The 26,160-nt window shown below is 40.1% G+C and overlaps 1 protein-coding gene across 1 annotated transcript in view; it reads left to right on the top strand.

Annotated features, from left to right (window-relative positions):
* The window catches only part of LOC100755770 (alpha-2-macroglobulin-like), a 45,451-nt gene extending 19,847 nt beyond the window's left edge, over positions 1-25,604 (top strand). The window contains exons 18-35 of the mRNA XM_027429354.2: positions 225-351; positions 3,057-3,285; positions 3,981-4,107; positions 4,578-4,699; positions 5,152-5,203; positions 11,997-12,080; positions 12,808-12,984; positions 13,298-13,385; positions 14,182-14,338; positions 14,607-14,681; positions 15,541-15,721; positions 18,176-18,399; positions 21,452-21,670; positions 21,947-22,074; positions 22,895-22,985; positions 23,917-23,985; positions 25,012-25,114; positions 25,540-25,604. Coding sequence (XP_027285155.1) covers positions 225-351; positions 3,057-3,285; positions 3,981-4,107; positions 4,578-4,699; positions 5,152-5,203; positions 11,997-12,080; positions 12,808-12,984; positions 13,298-13,385; positions 14,182-14,338; positions 14,607-14,681; positions 15,541-15,721; positions 18,176-18,399; positions 21,452-21,670; positions 21,947-22,074; positions 22,895-22,985; positions 23,917-23,985; positions 25,012-25,114; positions 25,540-25,604 — 2,318 coding nt within the window. The remainder of the gene's footprint in view (positions 1-224; positions 352-3,056; positions 3,286-3,980; positions 4,108-4,577; positions 4,700-5,151; positions 5,204-11,996; positions 12,081-12,807; positions 12,985-13,297; positions 13,386-14,181; positions 14,339-14,606; positions 14,682-15,540; positions 15,722-18,175; positions 18,400-21,451; positions 21,671-21,946; positions 22,075-22,894; positions 22,986-23,916; positions 23,986-25,011; positions 25,115-25,539) is intronic.
* Positions 25,605-26,160: the final 556 nt, after the last annotated feature.

Raw genomic sequence — 26,160 nt, 5'->3', positions numbered from 1 at the left:
CCAAGGCTTTCTGTGCTTGGGATTTTCTTCCCCTGGTTCAGTTTGTTCTAATGCCTCAGAATTCAGCTGAAACGCCACTTCCTTCCAGAGGCCTTCTTGACTGCCCTTTCCTGACTGCTCCCACCTCACCCCCCTGATCTTTCGGTGGCAGCATTTTGGTAGCACACCATCTCCTGAACTCAATCTTTGTATTTATTACCTCTGTTTTCTCTGTCCTACCACAGTACCAGCTGCTTACCGATTCTTAAGCCAAAGCCCCATGGAGGACTTTCTAGAGGCTTCTCAGTCTCCCATGGAGACTATACGGAAATACTTCCCTGAGACGTGGATCTGGGACTTGGTGGTCTTGGAGTAAGTAACTTATTTTTTTTTTTAAGGATTGCAGAAATACAGATACCTGACAGTTTTTAACCTTTAGTGAGTTTTCCCTTTTTAATATATATATTTAGGATTGCTTCACACAGTGTTTCACTTTCACTGTAAAAGCATCAAAAACGGTTGAGCAATGTAGAATCTCCTAGGCTAAATTGATTTCTAAGTATTTATTCCACCATAAATGGTAATATTGTCTTTATTTCTTTCCCAGATAGCTTGTCACTGGTACAGAAATGCACACATACTTTCATGTATTAATTTCAAATCAACAGCATTGCTGAGTTTATTTATTAGTTCTAACAGTCTTATTTATTTTTTAAAAGACTTTGGAGATTTTCTTCATTTGGGATGAGATAACCTGTAAACAGGGATAATCTTCATCCTTTCCAACTTGGATACTCTTGACTTCTTTTTCCTCTCTAGATATTCTCAACAGTACTCAGTCGAACAAGAGTGGGAATGGGATCCTTATCTTGTGCTGGATCTTACAGGCAAAGCTTTGGGGTTTTCTCCACTGGTTATAATGCCAGTGACATTCGTGAGCAGTCTGCATTAAATGGAGAAAATTTCCTTCTATACCTACTTTATTGAGAGTTCATATCATGAACTGATGATGTTGACTTTTTGTTCTGTACCTATTAAGATAATCATATGGGTTTTACTTTCTATTCAGCTAGTGTGGTGTGTCACACTGATTGTACTGTTTTGCATCCAGTGGTCACTACACAATCTTTTTAATGTCCCATTGGGTTCAGTTAGCTATTATTCTATTAAGGAGTGTGGTCCTTGGTTTATTTAAGATATTGGCTTATAGATTAATTTTCCTTTGGGCTTCTCATCTGACTCTGATACCTGAGTGAGGTTGGTCACTACTTCCATTTTTGGATATCTTTGAAAGGCTGATGTTAATTAATTCTTCTTTAAAGTACAGCAATTGATGGGTGAAGCCATCTAGTCAGAAAAGATACACAAAATAATTTTGTGCTTTTTAATGTTGTTGAGACTTGTTTCTTGACACAGCATATGATCTACCCTGGAGAATACCTGCTGTGTGCTTGAGAAGACATCATAGTCTGTTATTTTCCCTGAAAGTTCTATATATGTCTATTTGGTTGATTGTTTTTTAAGTTTATTATTCCTTCATGGAATTTGTCTGTACATTGTGGCTGTGGTTGAACATGGGGTATTGGGATCTCCCAGTATTTAAGAGGCACTCCACCAGCTAGCCAAGCCAAAGATTCTAGATACTTCTTGGATTTTTGTGCTTATTTGCACCATCCTGTTTGTCACTGTGGTCACCAGGAACTTAGCAATTATTAAGATCTGTCAGTGCCTTGAGATAGATGAGATGGAAACTGATCTTCTGAGACGTGGAAATTGTTTGCATGTTAAGTGTTTGTTTCTATCCCTTCATTCCTCTTGGAGAGTCCCAGAGCTGGGTTCATACTGTGCAAAGCCCAGGAGAGGGTCTGTGACAATGGCTGCATTCTTGTTCATATTGTTCCTATTTTTGAACATCCTTTCAGTCATTATGTTCAGGAGCCAGCCTTGTCCTTTTGCTTCCAGGGACAGGAGAGCTGTTGGGACACTTTGCTCTGTCTCTGGAGCCATCCAGCAGAAGGAGCATGGGCTTTTCCAATGTTATAAACGCATTAAAGACCTGGTCCCTTGGGGGAAAACAGTGTCACCGAGTATGTAGTCAAACTTACTCCAGGACAAAACTAGGCACTGGCCACAAGTGCACATCTGTTGCATGTCTTCTCTTTGTTCTCCATGGTGTCAGAGTCCTGGAGAATCAAACACCTTCTCTTCCCTGAGGTGGGTGACTTAGGAGGCAGACCAGACTCTTGGACAGAACTACAAAAGTTGAGATGCTTGATGCGTTGACAAATTCCTTCCAGGAAAAGCCAGAAACTGATTTTTGTCACTGAAGCAAAAACCTTGGGTAGAATAGCGGGAATTTTCCACCTTTCTCTTTGGACTCTTAGTGGTCTTCTGTGTGACCTCCCCCTCTCTAAAGTGGGCTAATAGGGAGTCCAACTATCTGAGAGCAATGAGGCTAAATGACTCTCTTCTAGGAGAAACTAAAAACTCTTCTCTCAATTTTCAGTTCCCAGCTTTAAGTCCCATCACTGTTTTCAGGAAAAGTTACCATGTCACCTATATTTTTTTGAATCAGAAGCAAGACTTTTTGGAAATTTTTAACTGTAAGATTCTAGAAAATGGGTATAAGGACCAAATGGAAGCAAGAACAGTACATATTTAAAAAAAAAAAAAAAGATATGCCCCTTTACTGATTAGAAAGCGAAAGTTAAGCTTTGAATAATTCTAGCCAAACAAACACAATTAGTAGCAGAAGTAAAATCTATAGGCCCACCCTAGTGGGATCAGATTTTGTAACAGAAATTGAGAAAAATACCAGTTGCATGCACAGTTTATAATTATGTCTTTCTGTAAGAGATTAGCTCAAATAATCAAGAGACAATTTTAAATTGGACTTAATTGTAAACAGAAGAAAATCTCACCATTTTGCCACTGAGAGTCTTGCTTTGCTCTTCAATTACCGATATTTCTACTGAGTTCATTTAAGCCATGACCACAGAATGATTTATAGGGCTTTCTTCCTGAAGGAGATTTATTTAGATGATCACTTCCTTTACTTCATATCCCACCCCTTGCAGCTCCACAGGAAGGGGTGAAAAGGAAGTGATAACACCTGGCGCCATCACTGAGTGGAAGGCTGGAGCCTTCTGCTTGTCCAATGACACTGGACTTGGCCTCTCTCCTGTGGTATCTTTCCGAGCCTTCCAGCCCTTCTTCGTGACGCTCACGATGCCCTACTCTGTGATCCGTGGAGAAACCTTCACACTCAAGGCCACTGTGCTGAATTTCCTCCGAAAGTGCATCCGGGTAGAGATTTACTTCCTCAATTGAGCTCAAGCAGATTAAAAGAAAGTCTCATTCTTAGAAATACCCCCAAGAAAGTTAAAAAAAGAAAAAAGTAAACCCATCCCTTTTCTACAAATACGATCAATAGAAGAAGCTATCATACATGTATTCATATTTTATGAAAGTGAATATCTCTAAGAATCAACCTGCAAAGATGAGTTTCTGACATTAACCACAAATCTTCAAGGTTAGGTCATTTTTAGAGTAGAAAGATTTCTTGCACCAGCAAGAATCATGCTTTAGTGTTTGTAGATCCAGCTCCTGCATTCTTATATGTTTATTCTTCTTAATGAATTCATTATACATAATTTCATTTAGAATATTGTTTGTGTACATCTCTCCTCTGTCAAAACCATAACTTCATATAGACTTTTATGGAGTGACTGAGCCAGGGAATAGTCACGATTCCAAGTCCCAGAGATAGCGCTCACCCAGGCAACATTCCTTCTCTGTCTTTCTTCTGGCTTCACCACTTAAAAGACCAAGCAATACTCCAAGTGCTGAGATTTCTCTGTGAGGTGCTAATAAATGTACCATAGCACTGCATCTTTATTTGTCTTGTTAATGCCAGGCAACATGAAATCTAACCATCTCCAAGTATGCTTCAGGCTAAACTTGGTCTCCTACCTTTAATCTTGCTTCTTGTATGTTTCCAGGTTGCTGTGCACCTGGAGGCTTCTCCAAATTACCTAACTGCCCCGATGGAGAGGAGACAAAGGTCTCACTGCATCTGTATGAAGCAGCGTCAAACTGTGTCCTGGATAGTAACCCCTAAGACATTAGGTAAGTAGCAGAGTCCCAGAGGATCAGCAATCACAGCTGGAGCAGTGCTCCTTTCCCCAAAGACCTCCAGGCAGGGGAACTGTTTCTCTTTGACTTTCATTCCAGAATGCCAAGCACTGCCAGGTTTCCTGGTGCACACCTGCAATTCAGCACTTAGAAGACTGAGACAGGGTCAACCATGAGCTCAAGGCTACTCAGGGTCAATCATGAGTTCAAGGCCAGTCTTGCCCACATAATGGAGTCCTGTCACAAATAAAACACTAGCCACAGCAAAAGAAGGTTACCTTATCATGTAAGATAAGGGTGTAAGAATCTCACTTGCTCACCTCTAACTCTGGTGGATGTTGCTTCCATTTCTACTCCCGTGTTTTTATTAATCTAAAGCAAACCCTTATAAATTCTGAGTTTGGAATTGTGGAGGAAGGGGAAATGTGCTCATCTCTACTTGGCTTTTTTTTTTTTCCTACTAGGATATGTGAGTTTCATTGTGAGTACAGAGGCACTCAACTCTCAGGAGCTCTGTGGGAATGAAGTCCCAAAGGTCCCTGAAACTGGAAAGAAAGACACAATCATCAAGTCCCTGTTGGTGGAAGTAAGTAACCCTGCCTACCCGAGAGGACACACTGAGTCACCAAAGAGTGAAATTCTTAGGTTTTCAACTCAACTCTTCAATTTCTTCTTCTAATGTTGAATGATGCACAGTCTGCAATAAGGTTTATAATAACATAAATATGTAGGTACTGTAGTAACAATAATAACATGGTTTCACAAAATTTTCATCTCTCCACCCATCATCTATCTATCTAATCTATCTATCTCCTACCTACCACCATTCTTTTCTATCCCTTGAATTTCATTAATCTTCATTCATTTGCTTTTCTATCAACCCATCTATTTCATATACTTAGAACGAATAGAATTTATTTATCTCGTGTATCAAATCTGTCTCTTCACTGTTAGGGACTCTGCGGTCCCTGAGTAAACAACACACATATCCTGAAGGTCAATGCATTTCGTCCCCACTTTTCTGTCTTTTACCTACAGGCTGAAGGTCTAGAGAATGAAGTGACAATCAACAGTCTGCACTGTCCAATGGGTAAGCCTCAGCCATTATCGTTAACCTCACTGTGACTAAGACTTGTATAACATTTGAAATTCAAAGATTGTTTTTCCATTCTCTGTGGGATAAAACCTGAAATGTCATCAACACATATGACAGATGAGTTAGAAAGCAGTTCCTAAAAAGGTCAGTGTATGGTGGTGCATGCCTATAGTCTCAGCACTTGGGATGCCAAGGCAGGGGAACCAAAACAAACAAACAAACAAACAACTCTCATTACAACAAGAGAATTCTTCAAGGAGCTATTTCTTCTTGTGTTCAGACTAATATCTGGTTCCTTGGCACCAATTTTTGAAGAGATTATCCTTTTCTCACTGCATTCATTGAGAATTGTCTATACACATGTGGATTCATTTCTAATGTCTCTATACCTTTCCAGTGGTCTCTCTATGTGTATTTTGATGTAAATATCATGTGATTTTAATTATGTCAATTTTGTAACATGCTTAGGTACAGTGTAAAGGCTCGAGTTCTGCTATTTTTGCTTGTGATTGCCTTTGCTGTTTTTCTGCTCCCACGTCTATTTTAAGGTTTCCTTTTCAATTTCTATGAAAAACGGTCATGAAATTTTGAAAGAGTTGTATTAAATCTATAGATTAATTTGGGTCACACAAGCATTTTTACAATTGATGACACATGGGATATCTTTCCATTTATCGGTTTAATTTTTAATTTCTTTCAACACTTCATACTTCCCAGCATGTCTTTTTTTTAATCTCTTGTCTTAAATTTATTCCTACACATTCTCCCCAAAGCAACTATAAATGGGATTTTTATTTAGATTTCCTGTAGATTTTGAGATTTGTTTTTATTTTAAATGTATGAGTGTTTTGTCTGCATGTGTATGTGTGATGCTCATGAAGGCCAGAAGAGAGCATTGGTGCTCCGGAGACTGGAGTTAGAGATGCTCCTGAGCCACCATGTGGGTGCTGGGAATCAAACCCAGGTCCTCTGGAAGAGCAGCCAGTGCTCTTAACCACTGAGCCATCTCTGCAGCCCCTATTTCAATTTCTTTTTCAGATCATTCATTGTTAGAACAATAATGCTTCTGGTTTTTGTGTGTTGATTCTGTGCCCTGAATTCTAAGATGTTCACTTACATCTTAGAATGACTTTACGGGGGAGATTTCCTGCTATCATCACAACAGAATGATAATTTTACTTCTTCCTTTATGGTTTGGATGATTTTCTTTCTTTCCTTGTCTGATTGCTCTTGGCAATTCCAGCACTATAAGTAGAAGTGGAAAAAGTAGGGTGTCCCATATCATAGAGGAAAGGTTTTCAAGTTTTCTCTGTTGAGTGAGTGTTGCCTTTGTTGTGTTAAGGTATATTCCTCTATACCTAATTTGGTGAGGGTTTTAATCAGGAAAGCATTTTGAATTTTATTCAATTACTTTTCTCCATGTAATGAAACAATAATACTTTCATTCCCCATTTTGTCACTGTGGTATAACATTGACTGGCCCATGGTGAACCACTCTTGCAGCCAAGGGACCAATCCCAATTGATCATAGTGTATAATCCTTTAAGTGTGGCATTGGATTTAGCTTGCTGTTACATTGCTGATTGTTGTCACACCTGTGTTAGGTATTTGCCTGCAATTTTCTTTTCTTGTAATGTCTTTGTCCGGTAAGGCTAATCTCACAAAAATTATTTGCAACTATTCCTTCTTTAATGTTTTTGAAGATAGAAAGATTGGGGTTATTTCTTTAGACGATTGAATTCGTCGGTGCAGTCAATCAGGTTCTAGACTTTTCTTTAAGGGCGATTTTAATACCAGGTCAGTATTCTGATTCATTTTTGATCTGTTAAGATTTCCTATTTCTTTTTGATGAAGTCTTGATTGGTTGCAGATATCCTGAATTGTGCCCATTCCTTCTAAATGATATGATTTGTGCTGCATAAGTGTGTTATTTCTGCCAGTTTGTGGTAGCTCATCTTGTTCCAGTTGCTTAGGAGGAATGTCAGTCACTTACTTGAGAACTTCCTTCCGATTGGGTAATGGCCAATTAATAGTATGCATTTTTCCTCTTAGAACTGCTTTGTCTGTGACCCATAGGTTTGGCTATTTTGTGTTTCCCTTTTCATTGGTCCCATTATGTTTTTAATTGGATATCAATTTCTTCATTGATACACTGGTTCTTCAGGTGCTGGTTGCATAATTTCTACATATTCATGATTTTTCCAGGATTCTCCCTTTTATCTCATGACATGCTTCCAAAAAGTGATGCCATATTGTTTAATCCTAATGTGCGATCTACCCCAATAGTGTTTTATGAACTTCAGAAGAATGGGTGGTCAGGAAGAGGTGAGTCTTCCCAGAAAAGAGCCTTAGATCCTCCTCTAGCTGCCTAGACTCCTGCAGGTGGTCAGCTTTCCCTTTCAGCTGCTTCCCCAGTGTGAGCCCCAGGAATGGTTGTTTTTTGAAAGGTCGTTAGGATTATTTACCCCTCCTGTCCTCTGTACTCTATTCTACCCTCCACTCCTGACCCCAGTTTAACCTTTCCTGTTGCACTATTCCTCTTAACCCTCACCAGGGCAGCTTAATCTCCCCACCCTTGAACATCCCTCCTCATGGCTCCCTTAGTAATTTCTTGATGTCTATGGTTATTCCAAATGAAACACCCGTTGTGAAGATTCAAAGCTAGTATCCATAGATGAGAGAAGACATGTGGCATTTGTCTTTCTGGATCTTGACGGCTTCACTCAGAGTGACTGTCTCCAACTTCATGCATTCTGCCTCAGATTTTCATTTTAAATAGTTCACTAATGTTCCACTGTGTAAATGTACCACTTTTCATTATCCATTCATCAGTTGATGGGCATCTAGGTTGTTTCCATTTCCTGCATATTGTGAGTAGAGCAGCAATGAACATGGATGAACAAGTATCTCCAGAGTAGGACTCTATGGAATCTTTTTAGTATATACCCAAGAGTGGTACAGCTGAATCATATGGTAGATCTGTTTTTAGCTTTTTTGAGGAACCTCCACAGTGGTTGGACCAATTTGCATTTCTACAGGCAGTGCAGAAGTGATCTCTCTTCCCGGCATCCATTTTAGCATTTGCCATTATTTGTGTTTCTTATCTTTGCCATTCTAAATGAGGTAAAATGAAATCTCAAAGTAGACTTATTGTTGTACCTATAGATCAGTGCATCTCTCAACCTTCGTGAGAGAAGCTTATTTTTGCAGTAGATGGAGACTAACACAGAGACCCACAGCTGGCCAGAGTGAAGGGGAACATGTATACTAAACCACCTCCTAAATCCCAGCGATCATTGTGGAGGAGAGGACAGAAAAAAGTGTAAGTGCCAGAGGTGGCAAATGACTACAGGGAAACAGTATCACAGCAGAGCAGCGGACCAAGTAGGGCAGCTGCATGTATGAACTCACACCATGCACAAAACCTTGTGTAAGCCCACAACAGAACCAAATCCCAGCTTGGTAAAGGTTTCGGCACATGAGTCCACCCCTAGCTGTCAAGCATATGGCAGTTTTTAGCTGGAGAGAGAGAGAGAGAGAGAGAGAGAGAGAGAGAGAGAGAGAGAGAGAGAGTTTTCTTTAAGAGTATAGCCCCTAGAAAGTCAACCACACTCTAGTGGAAGACCACAGATACAAAAATACTTGAACAGAACAAATTGGTACTGAAGCAGCCAGGTGGGAGGGTGGTGGGGGCGCCAAGCTGGGAAGGCAGATCAGGGAAGAGCTGGAAGTGTATGAATATGATCAAAATATGTTATATGAAATTCTCAAAAAACTAATTTTTTTAAAACTAGCAAATGTTTGCAATGTGAGTATGTATACGCACACACACACACACACACACACACACACACACACACACACACACACACACACACACACACAATTTAATGAAGGGAATTTGAGACAGGAAGATGGGGGCCAGCAAGGAATAAAGAAAAGCTTAGCCAAGAAAATCTGAGAAATATATTCCATTTGGTAATCAAAACCCTCATATCCTGACCACATAAATATAATTTATGAGCATTGCTCCCCATTCCATAAAGAAGAGTGGAGTTCTACTGTCCTCTATGGAATATTCTGCAGTTGTCTGTTAGGTCTAAGTTAGAGTGCTGCTTAAGTCCAGTGAGTGTTTTATTTGTTTTCTCCCTGGAAGACCTATCCACACTTTAAAGTTGGGTGTTGAGGTCCCCCTCAATTACTGCATTAAAACAAGTATCCCATTATTGTATTATAGCTTGTATTGCTTCAGATCCTTTAATATTTGCTCTGTCTATGAACTCTGGTTGGAAGTACTTGTATATTTACAAGTGTTATTTTTCTCTTAAATAACAAGTCTTTGATTCTTTTCACGTATTTCTTGTTTGTTTGTTTTTCAAGACAGGGTTTCTCTGTACTACTTTGGAGCCTACCCTAGCACTCACTCTGTAGACCAGGCTGGCCTCGAACTCACAGAGATCCATCTGCCTCTACCTCCCAAATGCTGGGATTAAAGGCATGTGCCACCAAAGCCTGGCCTTTTCACATATTCTTAATTAAATTTATTTAACTCAATAGAAGTGCCATTATCCCCATTCTTTTTGCTTCCATGTGTGTCCTGAAAAAGTGATTGTGTTGCAGCACCACAAAGTTAGGTCTTGTTTTCATCTTTTCATTTATTCTCTGTCTTTATACTGGAGACTGATTGATCCCTTTACATTCGAGGTGGTTATTGACAGGCAAGGCTGTTTCCAAACGTTAACATTTCCTGGTTGTGTAGATGCTTCATTTCTCCCCGTCTGCTGTCTTCTTTCCTGGTCTGATGTTTTTCTGCAGTGTTGTTTTTAACCCTTTTTCATTTTGATTTGTGTTTCTACTAAAGTTCTTCTTTTTAGCTGCCATAGGGCTTAAAGCATCTTTCCTAGAGCAATCTGTCTTGAGGCATCTTCCTCTGAATCTGTGTGATCTAGCTGTGATATTGCCCTGAAGTTTTCTGTGACTTGGGACCATGGTGGGCTCTCTGGAAAACAACTCCCTTAGAAGGCCAAGTGGGATGGATGACTGTCTCTGGTTGTCTTTTCTCCCTGTACAAGCTGTGGGCTTGGGGAGATCTCTGTCAAGCGTTGTGCTAACTTGGCGAAAGCAGAAGTGGAGTGATTAAAATGGCATTGTCTTTACCCTTCTGGTTTGGGTTCTTTTCAGTTGTGGGCCACCCCCCGAGTGTTTCTAAGATTGTTTCTGTATAATGAGAATTTCCAAACATGCTCTAGTCCCTGGAAAGATTCTGGCTGAACCTTGCAGGGGAAACAGTGGGGCTTCATAGTTCCTATTTCATCTTATTTCTCTCTAGTCTCAGTTTCAGTAGAAAATGCACCTCCTTATCATGACTGTGTTCATCCTTCCATCAGTATACATTTCCAAAATGTATGCCCAGCGTCATTATTTATCTCCATTGCTTACAAATGTTGTCAACATTTTGGATTAAAATCATTGTGAAGCTGTCTTGACTCATGGTAAGTGAAGCTGAACTTAGCTTTTGTTTGTTTGTTTGTTTGTCAGGGCTCGTTTATAAAACTCCATCATATCATCTGATCACATGTGTTGACTACTTTGTCTTTTTTGACCTGAGTTAATACAGATTATTTGAGGGACACACTGTGTTCTCTTTCACCGTTAGCTGTGACATCTGACTTCTTATGTAGCTCAGCACTAATTTTATGAGAAAGAGATGACTAATACCACAGTTCTGTCATTTTCCTCTGCATCTGTTCTATGAAGATTAAAATGGCGGTATATATTTATTCATCAATCAATATTACTTTTTTAAGCAAGTTAAAATGTTTTCAATTGATACTACTTTATTTTAAGCGAGTCAAACTATTTCCTTCCACTTGGTTACTTTTATTTTATGTTTGCTTAGAGTATTTGTTTTCTTGCAAAAATTTTGACATTAACTTTATGAAAAGGATACATAGGAAATAACTATTATACTTTTCTATTTTATCTTTATTATAGTGATAATTTTATGTTTAATTAGTCAGGTACTATTCCTTACTTCTATTTCTTACTCCATTAAAATATACTTTATTCATATCTAAAAGAAAGAACACGATATTGTTGTAGAATTTAGGTTTCTTATGGAGTTTTTCTTTGCTTATTTATACACGCAAATCTCTGTTGGATTTTCCCTTCTCACAATTATTGAGAGAGGAGTTGTGAAGGTGAGTGCTTAAAATGGGTCCTCTTGTCACATCACTGGTCACCAGGCAGGCTGTGGGTTGACTGTGACAGAACCTCTGTTTCAGATTCACTGACTTCTTGCCTCTTTTGGAAATGCTACTTGACATCGAGGGAAAACATTTGGTTTGGGATGAAATTCTGAAAACCTCCAAGTCCCAAAAGCCCCTAACATCAGAACAAAAACTGTTTTATTGCCGGGCGTTGGTGGCGCACGCCTCTAATCCCAGCACTTGGAAGGCAGAGGCAGGTGGATCTCTGTAGTTCAAGGTCAGCCTGATCTACAGAGCCAGTTCCAGGACAGCCTCCAAAGCCACAGAGAAACCCTGTCTTGAAAAAACCAAAACCAAAACAAAAACCAAAAACCAAAAAGCCAAAAAACAAACAAACAAACAAAAACCAAACCTGTTTTATTTTTTTAAAAAAGGAACAACTTTTCCGAAGTAGCTTATGTATACGGCACAGTTCTAGTTTCCTGGCCATTGACATCTCTAAAAGACACAGTGAAGAATGGTTTAAAAGATACAGTGCAAAACAGCCTTTCCTGTTGTTGATTTGCTTCTTGCCCTAGGTGCTGAGGAGTCTGAACAGATAAACCTGAAGCTGCCACCAGATGTGGTGATGGAATCTGTCCAAGCCTCTGTCACAGTTTTGGGTGAGTTCACACCCTAGGGAAATTATATATATATATATATATATATATATATATATATATGTGTGTGTGTGTGTGTGTGTGTGTGTGTGTGTGTGTGCGCACACACAGAGAGACAGAGACACACAGAGAGAAGCTATTTGTATTTACACAACAAAATTGTTTTACTTTATAATTTTTAATTCTTTAAATTAAAATATATGTCACTTTCCCCTTCTTTCTTCCAACCCCTCCCAAATATACCCTTGCATTCTCTCTTAAATTATTACCTCATTTTAAAAATTGTTGTTGCGTACACACACACACACACACACACACACACACACACACACACTCCTAAATATATTATTAATACAACTACTCAGTCCATACAGTGTTACTTTTCTATAAATATTTATTCAAAACAAACAACAACAAAAATATGGTAATACATATATCTACAATGCCAACACTTGAGAGCCTGAGGCAGAAGGGTACAGAGTTTGTGGCCAGCATAGCAAAACCTTGTCTTAAATATATATATACACACATACATACATACACACAAACATACATGAAAATGTAACTTTAACTTCTCTTCTTTGAATTGTTTGTTGTTTCCAATAGTGCCTTTGTTCCGGAAATGCACCCTTTGTAAAATTACTCATTTTTAACATGGCTAATTACTTACTTTCCAATATTTCAGATGTAATCTTAAATTTCATTATTTCCCACCTCTCCCATTCTCTAGGAGACATATTGGGTTCTGCCATGCAAAACACACAGAATCTCCTTAACATGCCCTATGGCTGTGGAGAACAGAATATGGTCCTGTTTGCTCCTATCGTCTACATCCTGGATTATCTGAACAAAACCCGGCAGCTGACCCAGGAGATCAAGAACAAGGCCGTTGACTACCTCAGTATGGGTGAGTATTGAGTGTGGGACTGAAAGTTGATAGCATTGTTTCCATTGGATTGCCCAATAGGATTGAGTTATTTATTATTACTGTCACATATTATCCCAATGTAATGACTACCATAATAGAAAACATTAGCATGGTTTATTTCATAGAAACTGTGTACTTTCCAAACTCCCATAAAACATTCCAAACTCAGAACATACTATATGTGGACAAAAAATTTAAGAAAAATCACAAGACATGTCAAACATTTTAATAACCTTTCAGGCTTCCATGGGTATTCAACCTGCCACATTGTTTCACTGACTTCCCATTGCAGGGTACCAAAGACAGTTAAACTACAAGTACCAGGATGGTTCCTACAGCACCTTCGGGGATAAACCTGGAGGGAATACTGCTAATACTTGGTAAGGAGAAGCCAATTTCTTGAGCTCTTATTTTGTACTAGCTCTTTATATGTGTTCCAATTATATCAATAGCAACTCTGTCATATGCTAGGAGATCTAGAATGGACTATACTACATGAATGCACTGGTATTAGCAAGTTAACAAGCAGATAATCTGATATTCAAGCACATGTATGTTAATTGTGTTCCCAAAAGCCATCCTGGCCATGTTATACCAACATATTCTCTTCTAAACCAGCTCCCCAACTGAGAATTTTAAAGGGATATAGTGAGTATATTGCTTGACTTCTAGATAAGCCATATCAACTTCAGCTTGTATTATTTTTCTCAGGTCATACTTACCTTGAGAGGGGATGAATTAATTGGGAGGAAAGAATTAAGAATGATGCAATATCTTATTTTTTACATTCCTAAGTAATAAATAAATAAATAAATAAATAAATAAATAAATAAATAAAGTTACTGCATAGAAGAGTCGGACATGAGAGGATTCTGTCATCCTTAGAAAGACACCTTTAAAGAAAAAGGTCAAGGACCATCTCATGTTCTTTTATCTTCAGACCCTATAAATCTTTTGCCTTTTTAAAAGACCTTCCTCAAAGAACTAAGGGAAACAATTGGGTCAGAAATCAGGCAGATACTTACAGCTAAGACAAATTCTAGGTCTAGCACCTTGAGTAGACTAAAGGAGGGGGCATCTCCAGGGCACATGGATTCAATTTAAGGGGGTGATTCATGAAGTTGATGTGGAGTGGTCCTGAAACCCTTGTAACAGCAATGTATCGTCTTCACTCAGGCTCACAGCCTTTGTACTGAAGAGTTTTGCTCAGGCTCGAAAATATATCTTCATCCAAGAAGCACACATCACCCAAGCCCTCCTCTGGCTCACCCACCAGCAGAAGGACAATGGCTGTTTCAGGAGCTCCGGGTCCCTGCTCAATAATGTGATAAAGGCGAGTCATTCTAGTGCTAGTTTTGATTTATCTAGTATGAGATCTGTGAGGACAGAGAGGAGAGGTCATAGGGTAGAAATTACCATCAGGTCCATCAAAGAACAATAAGACATAGACATCACCAAGAAAGAGAGGATAGAGTTCATATTAATTGTGATATATTGACTGGGGGATGGATATTAAAAGGTGTTAATATCCCACCGCACAACAGAATAAGAAAAGCCAATTAATAGAACTACTCATATCTCTTCCTCTTGCCCATTAACAGGGAGGAGTAGACGATGAGGTCACCGTGTCTGCCTATATCACCATTGCTTTCCTGGAGATGTCTCTCCCTGTCACTGTGGGTACCACTCCCTTCCCTGTTAAAAGGTGGCTCTGGATGCAGGAAAACCCTGGCCTATTGTCTGAGACTTGAGCTTCCCAAGCACCTAGTGTCAGCTTCCCTTTTATGCAGTGCAAATGTTTCACAGGTCCACTTGCTCCATCAAAGAAGAAAGGTTTACGTTTTCTCAGAGAGGCATCTATGCTGTTTCTCTCCCATGAACTCCAAAAAGATATGGTTGATACCAGATAAATGGTTACTGATAGATTATCCTTCTTTTGAGAAATGCATGCATGTATGCAATAACATACAATCATATCCACCCCTCCTCCTAAGTCTGCTCCGTATCCTCATCAATCCATCCCTTCCCAACTTCATGCCTTTTTTGAAAAATATAACCCACAAAGTCCAGTTAGTCTGCTCATGTTCACGAGTGTGGGACCATCCACTAAAGCATGGGACTTTGATCAGTGACTATAAGCTTGAAACATAATGATTGTCTCTCCCTCCAGAAACTAAGTACCAAGAATCCCTCAGTAGGGAGTGGGAGCTGGAGAGCACCTACCCATCTATGCCAGTTTTGGCTGACTTGATAATTTGTAGGTCTCGTCAGTAGCCTTCTGTAAGCTCATAAGTGTGCTAGCCATGCCATATTCAGAAGTGAGCATTTCACAGCACTCCTGCCTATCCTTACATTCTTTCTGTTTCCTCTTATATGGTGCTTCTGAGCCTTGGTTAGGTGCTATTTTTTCTATGTATAAGAATGAGTTGGACAAAAACTTCTTTATCTCTAGCGCCATGGTCTACTTTGTGTGCTTACCTGGGAATGCTAGCACCTTTGCTCACACACCCATTTCCTTTCTGCTCTCCTTCACAGCATAATGTTATCCGCAATGCCCTCTTTTGCCTGGACACAGCCTGGAAGTCAAGAAAGGAAGGAGCCCACGACAACCATGTCTACACTAAGGCGCTGTTGGCCTATGCATTTGCCCTTGCTGGGGACCATGCCATGAGGAAAGAGATCCTGAAATCACTAGATGGGGAATCTGTAAAAGAAGGTAAGAACATACCTGAGATCTTTCTCCTGCCGACATCCTGGGCACCAAAAAACATATTGCAGGAGAGTCCTACCTGCATCTGTGACCTCTGTCCTCTCTGCTACCTGCTGCCTATCATCTAGGTACCTATATATTGCATATAACATCTTTTTTTAAAAAAAATTTATGATTTTAAAAGTGAAATCACACATGAAAAAATAAGAAGCATCAGCTTTAAGTGGTGAAAAGCTCAGACTCGGAGACTTGATCCAAAATGAACTATTTGTGTGAAGCCGGACAAGTGTCATCTGTAAATGGGGGTAACATTTGCCCTGTAGGGTTGTTTCATTAAGTGAATAACAAATGTCAACACTTAGTGGATAGTGTGGCAAGTGGTAAATAGTATGGAAGTGTCGGAAGCTGTTTTTGCGGGGCTGCAGTCACAGCCAGCTGAGCAGCCCGAGTTCATACCTGAGAAGGGGAGTGTGGATGACAGAAAGTCTGGCTAGCTAAAGGGGTTAAGAATCCAAGACAGAGATGCAAGTTAGCTGTTAGGAGGGCCATTCAATCCATACTGAATACGCTTGTAGTTTATTCTTTCACGATCTGATTTATGTATTCAACCAACAGTGAGGACAAAATGGCAGAAGACTTCTATTATCATGTATAAGGGGCAAAGAGATTTACTTCCCTTAATCCTCCAGGTATTTGCTAGCCACACCTGCCTTTGGTCCTTCAGGGTTAAGAGTAAAGGCACCTGGGCCCAAGTCTATTGTTATTTAGAGAGGAGACATCCACTGCCAAAACCAAAACATTACCTACTACTAAGGCATCAGTCCCTAATCTACATCTGACCCTTACTTGGTGACCTCATAAGAAAGTTCTAGCATTTTGTCTCATTACACAAATTGGTCATGTTGACCAATCTTTTTTATTTTCATATAATATTTTGCATATATCACAGTTATATGAGAAGTTAAAGAAATAGAAAATACAATGCACATATTCAATGAAATTGACCTTGTTATTCTTTTGTTTAAAAAGAAGAGAAATGCTGAGACACGAGATATAAGACTATAAGTTTATTATAAGGCCCGGCATAATGGGGAGACTAAGAAGAGGAACAGGGGTAAATGGCTGACCGCCATGGCCGGTCGCCATAGAGAGAGCGCATAGGTGAGAGAGAGAGAGTAGAAAGGAAGCTGAGAGGAAACAGAGCGGGGAAACAGAGAGAGGGAACAGAGAGCATAAATGGGCAGGGGCCTATCTTTTAAAGGGGTCCTCTGTATCTGCGTGCAGACTTAGTTCCCATGGAACCTTGGGCTGACCAGGGTACTGCCTATTCCACCAGGTAACAGGGGCAGGCCAACATAATGCCTGAACCTTTCAGACCTTCTTCTTTGATAGTGTTACTAAATGTTTTCAATATATTGAGAAATTCTTCAGATAGTGCAAAAGGCATAAAGAACAATTAGAAAATATCTGGGCAACTCATTCCCAGTATAAGAAATAAGGTATCCCCCAAGCACACACACAAAATTCCATGTTTCATTTCCACCCTCAAAGGTTAACATTATCTTAAATTCACTATTACAATATATACTTGTGTATTTGTTGCATGTGTCCATAAGTAATATTTTTAATTTTATAGTTTTCATCTTTACATATGCAGTACTATACATGTTGACATTTCAGCAGCTTATTTCCCTTTTAATTTTTAAGTTTAAAAACCTCCCTACCAACACTTGCAACTTTAGTTTATTAATTTCCATTCTTGCTTATTTTTGAGACATAGTCCTGCTAGGTAGCCTAAGCTAGCCTAAAATGGCAATCCTCCTGCCTCAGCCTCCCACATCCTGGAATGACAGATTTGCCACTATGCTACACTTCCTGTTCCCCAGTGGATGCACAGGTGCCCATCTCTCTGGTACATGCCAGCTTCTCCAAGTTATGCTTCTAGAGTTTTAATGACTCAGTAGAAACCAGACACTTTTTTTTTCTTTGCTGAATGCTGCCAAATTGCTCACTAAGATAAACTGACTTTCCCTGACAGTCCTTGTCAGTTCCATTCCTTAACAGCCATGTCAGCTTCGGGCTGTCTAATGAGTATAAACTTCTATTATTTCATGTGCTCTGTGATATTCATAAGACACTTTGGGAAAGGTTTTTATAAGACATCCAATACATTCTAGTTAAGCTCAAGATCACATCAGAAACAGCGAACACCCACAATCAGTGAGAAAAATTTCTCCCATCGTACAACTGTACTAACTAATTTAAGTGACTCTACAAACACTCCCTGCCTTGACTGGATTGAAATGTCAAATTAACATTCATACCAAAGGGAATGTAGCTCTCCAAGGTTTGAAAGATAACATTAGAAGTGCAGGCCTCACTTAAGCTCTGCCCTGGCTGCTTTCAAACAATGAAGAATACGTATTTAGTCACCAATGAATCTCTTTTTCTCATCTCCAGACACTTCCATCCACTGGACAAAATGTCAGAAACCCACAGTGCCAGTGAGTGTTTGGCACCAACCCCAGGCTTCCTCTGTTGAGATAGAGATGACTGCCTACGTGCTCCTTGCCTATCTCACCAACCAGCCTGCTCCAACCAAAGAGGATCTGACTGCTGCGATGCTCATTGTCAAGTGGCTCATAAAGCAGCAGAATTCCCTTGGTGGCTTCTCCTCCACTCAGGTCAGGGGTTGGCCAGAACCTTTTACTTCCCTTCAGTTGGTAAAAGATTTACCAACTGCAAACACACATGAGAATAAAAGAGCAAGGGTGACTTGAAGGATTATTAATATGCAAAAATAATCAGAAGAAATTCAAGGACAGCATAAACAAAAACAAAAAAACTATTCTTAGCCTACAGCACCCCACCCCATCCCTGTATTACTATGGTCTCCCAGTTTCAGTAACAAATCCATGAGCCTACAACAGGACTAGGGCACCAGAAGAAGGAAGGGAAAATTGCCTATTACTCTCCTTGAAGGCTATCACTCTCTTTTGAACTGTTAATGGGAACCCTGACTCAACAGTCTCTCCTTGCAGATGTGTCCATCAGTAGGTCTATGTTTAAACTAGACAGTTTTGATGTTCCCCCAGACACCTCTTGTTAGACCCCCGAAAACTCAAGTATTCGGGGTCCCAGGCCACGTTCGAGGTCACCCCAATCACCAGGCGGATTCGAGAGCTTGCTGCAAACTGCACGAGGCTTTATTGTAATTTAACGAGCTAACCCCATGTTAGCTCGGGTCTTTCACCCACCCACCATGGCGGATGGCTAGAAAAGACGGCTCCTTGGGTCTCCCAAAAGATCTTATAGGGCAGCGTAAGGGGAGTGTCTAGGGGTACGCACAGGCTTACGCACAGGCTCACGATTGGTGTGCTTCCAGGCTTGGAGGGCTTGCCCTGTGTTGATTGGTCAACTGGTTGTTATGGCCCATAGGCCCTCCCAGGGTGGTTGCTATGCTCTCTACGTCATTGCTGTGCGCTTGTCCGTAAAGCACACCCAGGGTCGTAAAGCATAGCACCACCAGCTAACTTCCTATTGGTTCCTTGTCACGAGGCAGGCATCTGACTTTCTAGTGACTAGGTCAAGGTCATAGAAGCACATGTTCGGCTGTTATGGCTGCCAAAAGGGAAGCCGGTTCCTTCACTCTTAGTACACAAAACTATGTTTACTGGGAACATAATAGACTGTCTTCACTCATCCAATCTCTTAAGCTCAACTATATATTCATGCATCTAAACAATTCATCAGCAGGTGTCCAGCAAGAAGCCTCATTTTCAGACAAAGTAGATGTTAGCACATGTCCTCTCTAAGAGAATGGAGGATATGGAGAAATACAATCTTGTCCTTTTCTTTTCTTTTTTCTTTTCCTTTTTGGTTTTTCAAGACAGTGTTTCTCTGTATTGCTTCGGAAGTTGTCCTGGAACTCGCTCTGTAGACCAGGATGGCCTCGAACTCACAGAGATCTGCTTGCCTCTGCCTCCTGAGTGCTGCGATTAAAGGCGTGCACCACCAATGCCCAGTTCTTGCCCTTTTCAATTGCATTAAAAATACAATTATTTTTCCCACAAGAATGAAAAAAAATGATTTGATTAAAAATCATTTTCATTTATTTCTTAGAAATATATTATTTAAATGTGCCCTCGCGGCTCAGAGTCAGTGGCATTGAGCAAGGAGGAGGCGAGCATAGGTGGTACTCTGATGAAAGGGGAGAGCCAAGGAAGAACAGCAACACATCAGGAGGATGTTGTTGATAAATGCCCTGCTTCCTTTGGAGAAACTGACACCTGACTCCGAACATTTATAAAGGCCTTGACTTCTCATCAGCACAGGAGAAGTTTAATTTGGAAAGGGGGTCAGACCAAGCTCTGGCTGGGGAACAGCAGAAAGGATCACAACAGTCAAAAGGGCTATCATAATTAAATAGCTGATGCCAATAAAGTATTCAATTCCATTTACATATATTTCCTACATCCTGTGTCACATATGTTTATATAGGGAGAGGTAGATAGAGATCATGCTGCTGATGGACTTGTTGGCACACAACCCAAGGTGTAAATGTGATGTTATGATCCTATTATCCACCCAAAAGTTATAACTGGTCTTTAAAGTTTAACTATCTAAGTGAGGACAATACAAAAATAGGAAACCCAAAGCCCTTGTGACTGCTAACAGGACTTTGGAAAATTGGAATTTTTGTATCTATATTAGTGCCCCTTTAATTCCATAACAGAATATCTGAGAGTAATTTACAAAACACAGAGGCTGATTTAGCTTAAGGTTTTGATACTGAAAGTCCACAGAACATGTGAACATGGAAATAAGGCTCTGATGCAGGCTGCCATGTCTGATGGCTTCCTCACCTTATGGTGGGTGGATAACCATAGAGGAAACTTGTGGGAAGACAATACCCTATTTTAAAACAGGAAGCCAGAGATCTGTGTAAGGCCAGGTTGCACACACACTCTCTCTCTCTCTCCCTCTCTTTTTCCTCCCCCTCTCTCTCCCTCTCTCTCCCTTTCCCTCCCTCCCTACCACCTTCTCTCTTTTTTCTCTCTCTCTCAATTTTTCAAGACAGGATTTCTCTGTGTAGCTTTGTAGACCAGGCTGGCCTCCAACTCACAGAGATCCACCTGCCTCTGCCTCCTGAGTGTTAGGATCCTCTGGGCAGGGTTGCTGTTTTTATAACAATGTACTCACAAGAACTCTATGGGATTCCCACCAGAACATACTCCCTCCCAGGAACAATGTGGCAAGTGATTCAAGGTCCTCTGAGTTGCTGTTCTGAGTCTATGATATAAAACCATTATCAAGGTAATTTACAGAAGGAAGGGCTTATTTGACTTATGGTCCCAGAGGTATAAGAATCTTTCATGGCAGGGAAGTATGGCAGCAAGGCCCAGACATGGTGGCAGGAACCAGACACTTTCAATGTCAAGCATGGAGCAGAGAACAAAGTGGCAATAATGCAAGACTTTTAACTCTCAAAATCCACCCCAACGGCATACTTTCCTCCAGCAAGGCTACACCAACTAAAATTCCCCAAACACTGTCACCAACAGGGAAACAGACAAATGCATGAGACTCTGTGGGACATTTTTATTCAAACCAGAACAAACCTCCTACTTGCTTTGATCCACCTCTAATAGCACCACCATGGAGACTAAGCTTCAGACTTGGGAGCAACAAATCACTTAGAAGTGTGTCGTGTGAGTTGTGCCATTCCTCTTTCAGGACACCGCGGTGGCTCTCCATGCTTTGTCCAAATATGCGTCAGTTACTTTCGTAAGAACTAAGAAAGCTGCAGATGTGACCATCTATTCTTTGGATTCGTTTTCTGCAAAATTCCAAGTGAACAATGACAACAAATTATTACTGCAAAATGTCAAGTTGCCAGCTGTGCCCGGGGATTACACTGCAATCGTGTCAGGAAAAGGATGTGTGTACCTCCAGGTGAGACTTGGGCAGAAGAGGGGGGGGGCCAGGAATTGTGCTCCCTGTAAAATCTTAACCCAGCAAGCAAATGGCCAAGTGAGAGAGAGAGAGAGAAGAGAGAGAGAGAGAGAGAGAGAGAGAGAGAGAGAGAGAGAGAGGAGAGAGAGAGGAGAGAGAGAGAGAGAGAGAGAGAGAGAGAGAGAGAGAGAGAGAGAGAGAGAGAGAGAGCACATCGAGGGAGTTGAGACTCCGAGGAAAGGACAAAAATTGATTCCTGTCTTGAATGTTCCATAGACGTCCTTGAAATACAATGTCATCCCAGAAGAGATGGCATTCCCATTTGCTTTAGTGGTACAGACTCTGCCTCAGAATTGTAATGATCGAAAAGCTCACACCAGCTTTCAGATCTCACTTAACATCAGGTAAGACTCCTTTATATAAGGGGGGAGGGGCAGACAACCCATCCTCTTACTGGAATTTCTCACTAAGCAAAGCTGTTGGATAGGAAATATTTGGATGTGTTTTGAAAATAAGGTATCCTTTTTAAGTAGGTAAAATTGAGTTTTTCTGCAGTGGAGCTTATGTTGCCTGTCCTCCACCTTCAGAAGTTAATTCCCTCAAATAATTACTTACTCCTGGTAATAAATAAATGAACAGTATCACCTTTTGTCTATCACTTGAATTCCTTCTATATAATGAAATTTTATAGTAATCTTGGTCTTCACAGAAGAAAAAAAAATACTTGGAAGACTTAAATAGAAGGAAGTAGTCGCTCTTCCATTGTAATTGCACTGTCAATAAGTAAATCTAGTTGTATATAGTATAATAGGTTTGGAAAACATCATACATATCCATAGCAATAGTCAAGTGGCCACAGGACTTACAAAAATATATCTATAAGGCCTTTGTGAGTTGGTAGGCTACTCTACTTAGGGAACTGGGGAGATGAAGTGTGAACAGTAAAAATCTGGTATAGAGTGAAGGCCTTGAAGGTGTGTCCCCTGCCAAACTTCCTGAAAGCACAGGTCTGAGTCCAATCTACTTCAAATTCTGATTCCAGTTCTAGTCTCTATAGATTTACCAAGTTCTATACAAATCTGAATATACCACAAGTTTTTTTCAGGACCCTTGGGAAGTCTTATGTATACTTTGTGGAATCACGAAGTAGTCAATATATAGACCTAGAAAAAGAATATTAAATACTATAAGAAAAGCCTAAGTCTTCCTTCCCTGGATCTGCAGTTACACAGGGAGCCGCCCAGCATCCAACATGGTGATTGTTGATGTGAAGATGGTGTCTGGTTTCATCCCCTTGAAGCTAACATTGAAGACGGTATGTTCACGATATGCCCACAACAGCCCATTTCAGTTTATATGTTATGCATCTGCAGACCAAGATAATGTTTATTAAAATGCATTAAGTCTTTCAGAGTTATGCTTTCTCCAAATGAAGTGTGCTTGTGCTTGCGTGTGTAGTATTGTTTAGACGTCATGGATACCAGGGAAATTTGTAAACATATGTAACCTTTTTCTCTTTATTTTCTTATTTTAATTAAAATATAGTTCCATTCTCTCCTCCTTGCCCTCCTTCCCTCCAATCTCTTCCATGTTCCCCTTACTGTCTGTCTCTCAAGTTCATGGCCTCTTTTTCTTTTTTATTGCTACATATCTGTGTCTATATGTATACGTATATAAACACAAATACATAAATACAACTTGCTAAGGCCATTTCATGTTGCTTGTGTGATATGATTTCATAGTTGGCCATTCAGTGGTGGGTAACCAGTTATGAGGCTCATCCCTGAGAAAGACCCATTGTCCTTTTCAACAGTCATCTAATTGATGACTTAGAATCTTAGGAGATAAAGCATCTGAATATCAACCAATGAAATAATAAGAAAATGGCTGATGTCATAAACTTCTGTAGCACAGATGCTAAGAGAAAATGAGATTTTTTAAAGTTAGAGGGAAAAAGCAAGAAAAAGTCTCCTTCATGAATAAATAAAATGTTGCTTGAACCTTGAAAAAGAAGTGATTCCCCTGTCTTCAGATACATAGCTTTACAAGTACATCATATACCATACAGGAAGTCTGCCCTTCATCCAAATTACCTTTCATTTTTAACTTTTATGCTTTATTTGTAAGGGACCTTGGAAGAAATTCTGCTCTCAGGGTATTTTGATAATAATATAATTTCATTTTCCCTGGACTCTCCAGGTATTTCTTCTATTTATTAACATTAGTGGTTTTTCCATTTTCTTCAGTTTGAAAGCTCTATGTATGTGAGCCGGACAGACATCAACAATAACCATGTCTTCATTTACTTGGAGAAGGTGAGAGCCCTGACTGTCTGGTGCAAAACACATAGAAAATAATCCTCCAGGAACTATCTGGAAAGTGAGTGTATTTTAGAGTCATCATCTCAGTGCTAGAGGCATGAGAATTCTCGTATCACAGTGGCTGCCCTCTCTTGGAGGTATTTGACCTGAGACTATGAGTAGAAATGCCACAGTATACTACTGGAGTATAAATACTTCCAGGGACCTGTAAGACACTCTCCATAACAGCTTTCATTACATAAACCAATTAGCTTGAAGATGCTAAATAATGCAGGAAAGTGATTATTGTCGTCAGTCATTATATCATCATCTTTATCAACAATATAAAAGAGGATGCCATCTCAGCTGGCACTTGGACCACATAATAGTAAGACACCAGTCCACCCATGGACCAATAATTGAAAAGACAGGTGTGGTAGTGTAGTTGTTCAAACCTCTACTGATAGGAATTTCATTTGACAAAGCAGTGGTGGTTCATCTTTTATAGACTTCTTTGGGTCTGTATCTGTACTTTTACAGGATGGAAAGGCAAAACTACCAAAACTCTGAAATTTAAAAGAAGATATAATAGTAGTAGTGAACAGAAAGTGCACATACACCATGAACAGAGTCATTGCTGGCATTAATGAGTGCGGCTGTTCTCAACCTGTGGGTCACCCCTTTGGGGGTTGTATATTAGATATTTACATTATGATTCACAAAAGCAGCAAAATTACAGTAATGAAGTACAGCACAATAGTTTTATGGTTAGGGGGGTCACCACAACAAGAAGAACTGCATTAAAGGGTTGCAGCATTGGAAAGGTTGAGAACCACTGGATTGAGGTATATGCAATGATGAAGTTACATTAGATACTTAAGTAGTAATTTTTTCCATTTACTCTGAAGGCTTTCTACACAGTACACCATGCTGTTATCAGATAATGCTCTCACCCCCTAAAATCCCCATTGATACTTCTCTGTTTATTCAAAGTGAGAAGAAAGCTCCCAGAAAGTCATTTGAGCTCCTTTTGATTTCCAGGTGTCAAATCAGACCATAAACTTGACCTTCACAGTTAAGCAAGACATTCCAGTAAGAGAACTGAAGCCAGCCATAGTGAAAGTTTATGATTACTACGAGAAAGGTGAGTGTGAGCCACCTGACCAGACATCCAACTCCTGATCACAGAAGGACTTAGCAAAGTGTTGGGTAGCCCATTAGCAATGGCTTCTCATCACCTCGTGTTGTCTCCAATCAGGCTGGCTACTTGACTTTTCATCTCCTTACTTCTACTGGAGAAAGCACATTTTAAATATATCAACCAGTAAAATATAATAGCTGCACAGTTAACTTTCTGTCAGGTAATCCAATTGTAGGACAGTATGAGATTTAAGGGCGTACAACGACGTCCTTAAAAGAAATGTCTCGTTGTACCTGGAAGGATGCCCAAGGCAGCAAGCAGTGCATCAGGAGAATGACGTGGACATTTCTGATGCAATCACAGATGTTCATCATGACATCACATAATGGTTTTTTTTTTTCTGTTTCCTCTCTCTCTCTCTCTCTCAGATGAGTTTGCACTCGCTGAGTACAGTGCTCCTTGCAGTGAAGGTAAACAGTTCACCCTCCTTTAAAGAGTAGCCAGAATTCCTCTGGTTTGTCTCCCAAATTTCCTCCTCCAAAAAATTCTACGTGAATAGCATTCTTAGGAATTATTTTGCTTATATTGCATATTATTATAGAAAAACGTGTGTGTTGGAGAGGCCTGATGCCTCTTTAACCCTCAGTTAGTTTGCAGCACTGCTTATTGGGTAATTGTTATGATAAAGAGCAAGGGGAACCTTGGCGGATTCCATTGGGAAACAAGCCATGTGCAACAGAATCAGTGAAAGAAGAAATAAGAGATTAAAAAAAAAAAGAAAGGCAAAAAAGTAAATTAATTATGTCTGACGACAGTAAGGTTTGTCAGCAGAAACTGGCTAGACTGTCCCTCTGCCTAGGCTGATGGAAGGGAGTAACCCATGGCATGGGTAGACCTATGGCTAGGCCAAATGGTCTCTCTCAGTCAAGATGGCGGCTGCCATAAACAGGTTCTCGTCACTGGCAGAAGTTAGCAAGTTTTGAGATATAATTTTATTGGCTTGTTTCCCATGAGTGAGGCAGAAAGATATGTGAAGCCCATAGACACCA

This window comes from Cricetulus griseus, chromosome 8, assembly GCF_003668045.3.
Source record: "Cricetulus griseus strain 17A/GY chromosome 8, alternate assembly CriGri-PICRH-1.0, whole genome shotgun sequence".
NCBI lineage: Eukaryota > Metazoa > Chordata > Mammalia > Rodentia > Cricetidae > Cricetulus > Cricetulus griseus.
Note: the sequence above shows the minus strand (reverse complement) of the source record. Positions and strands in the feature narration are given on the sequence as shown.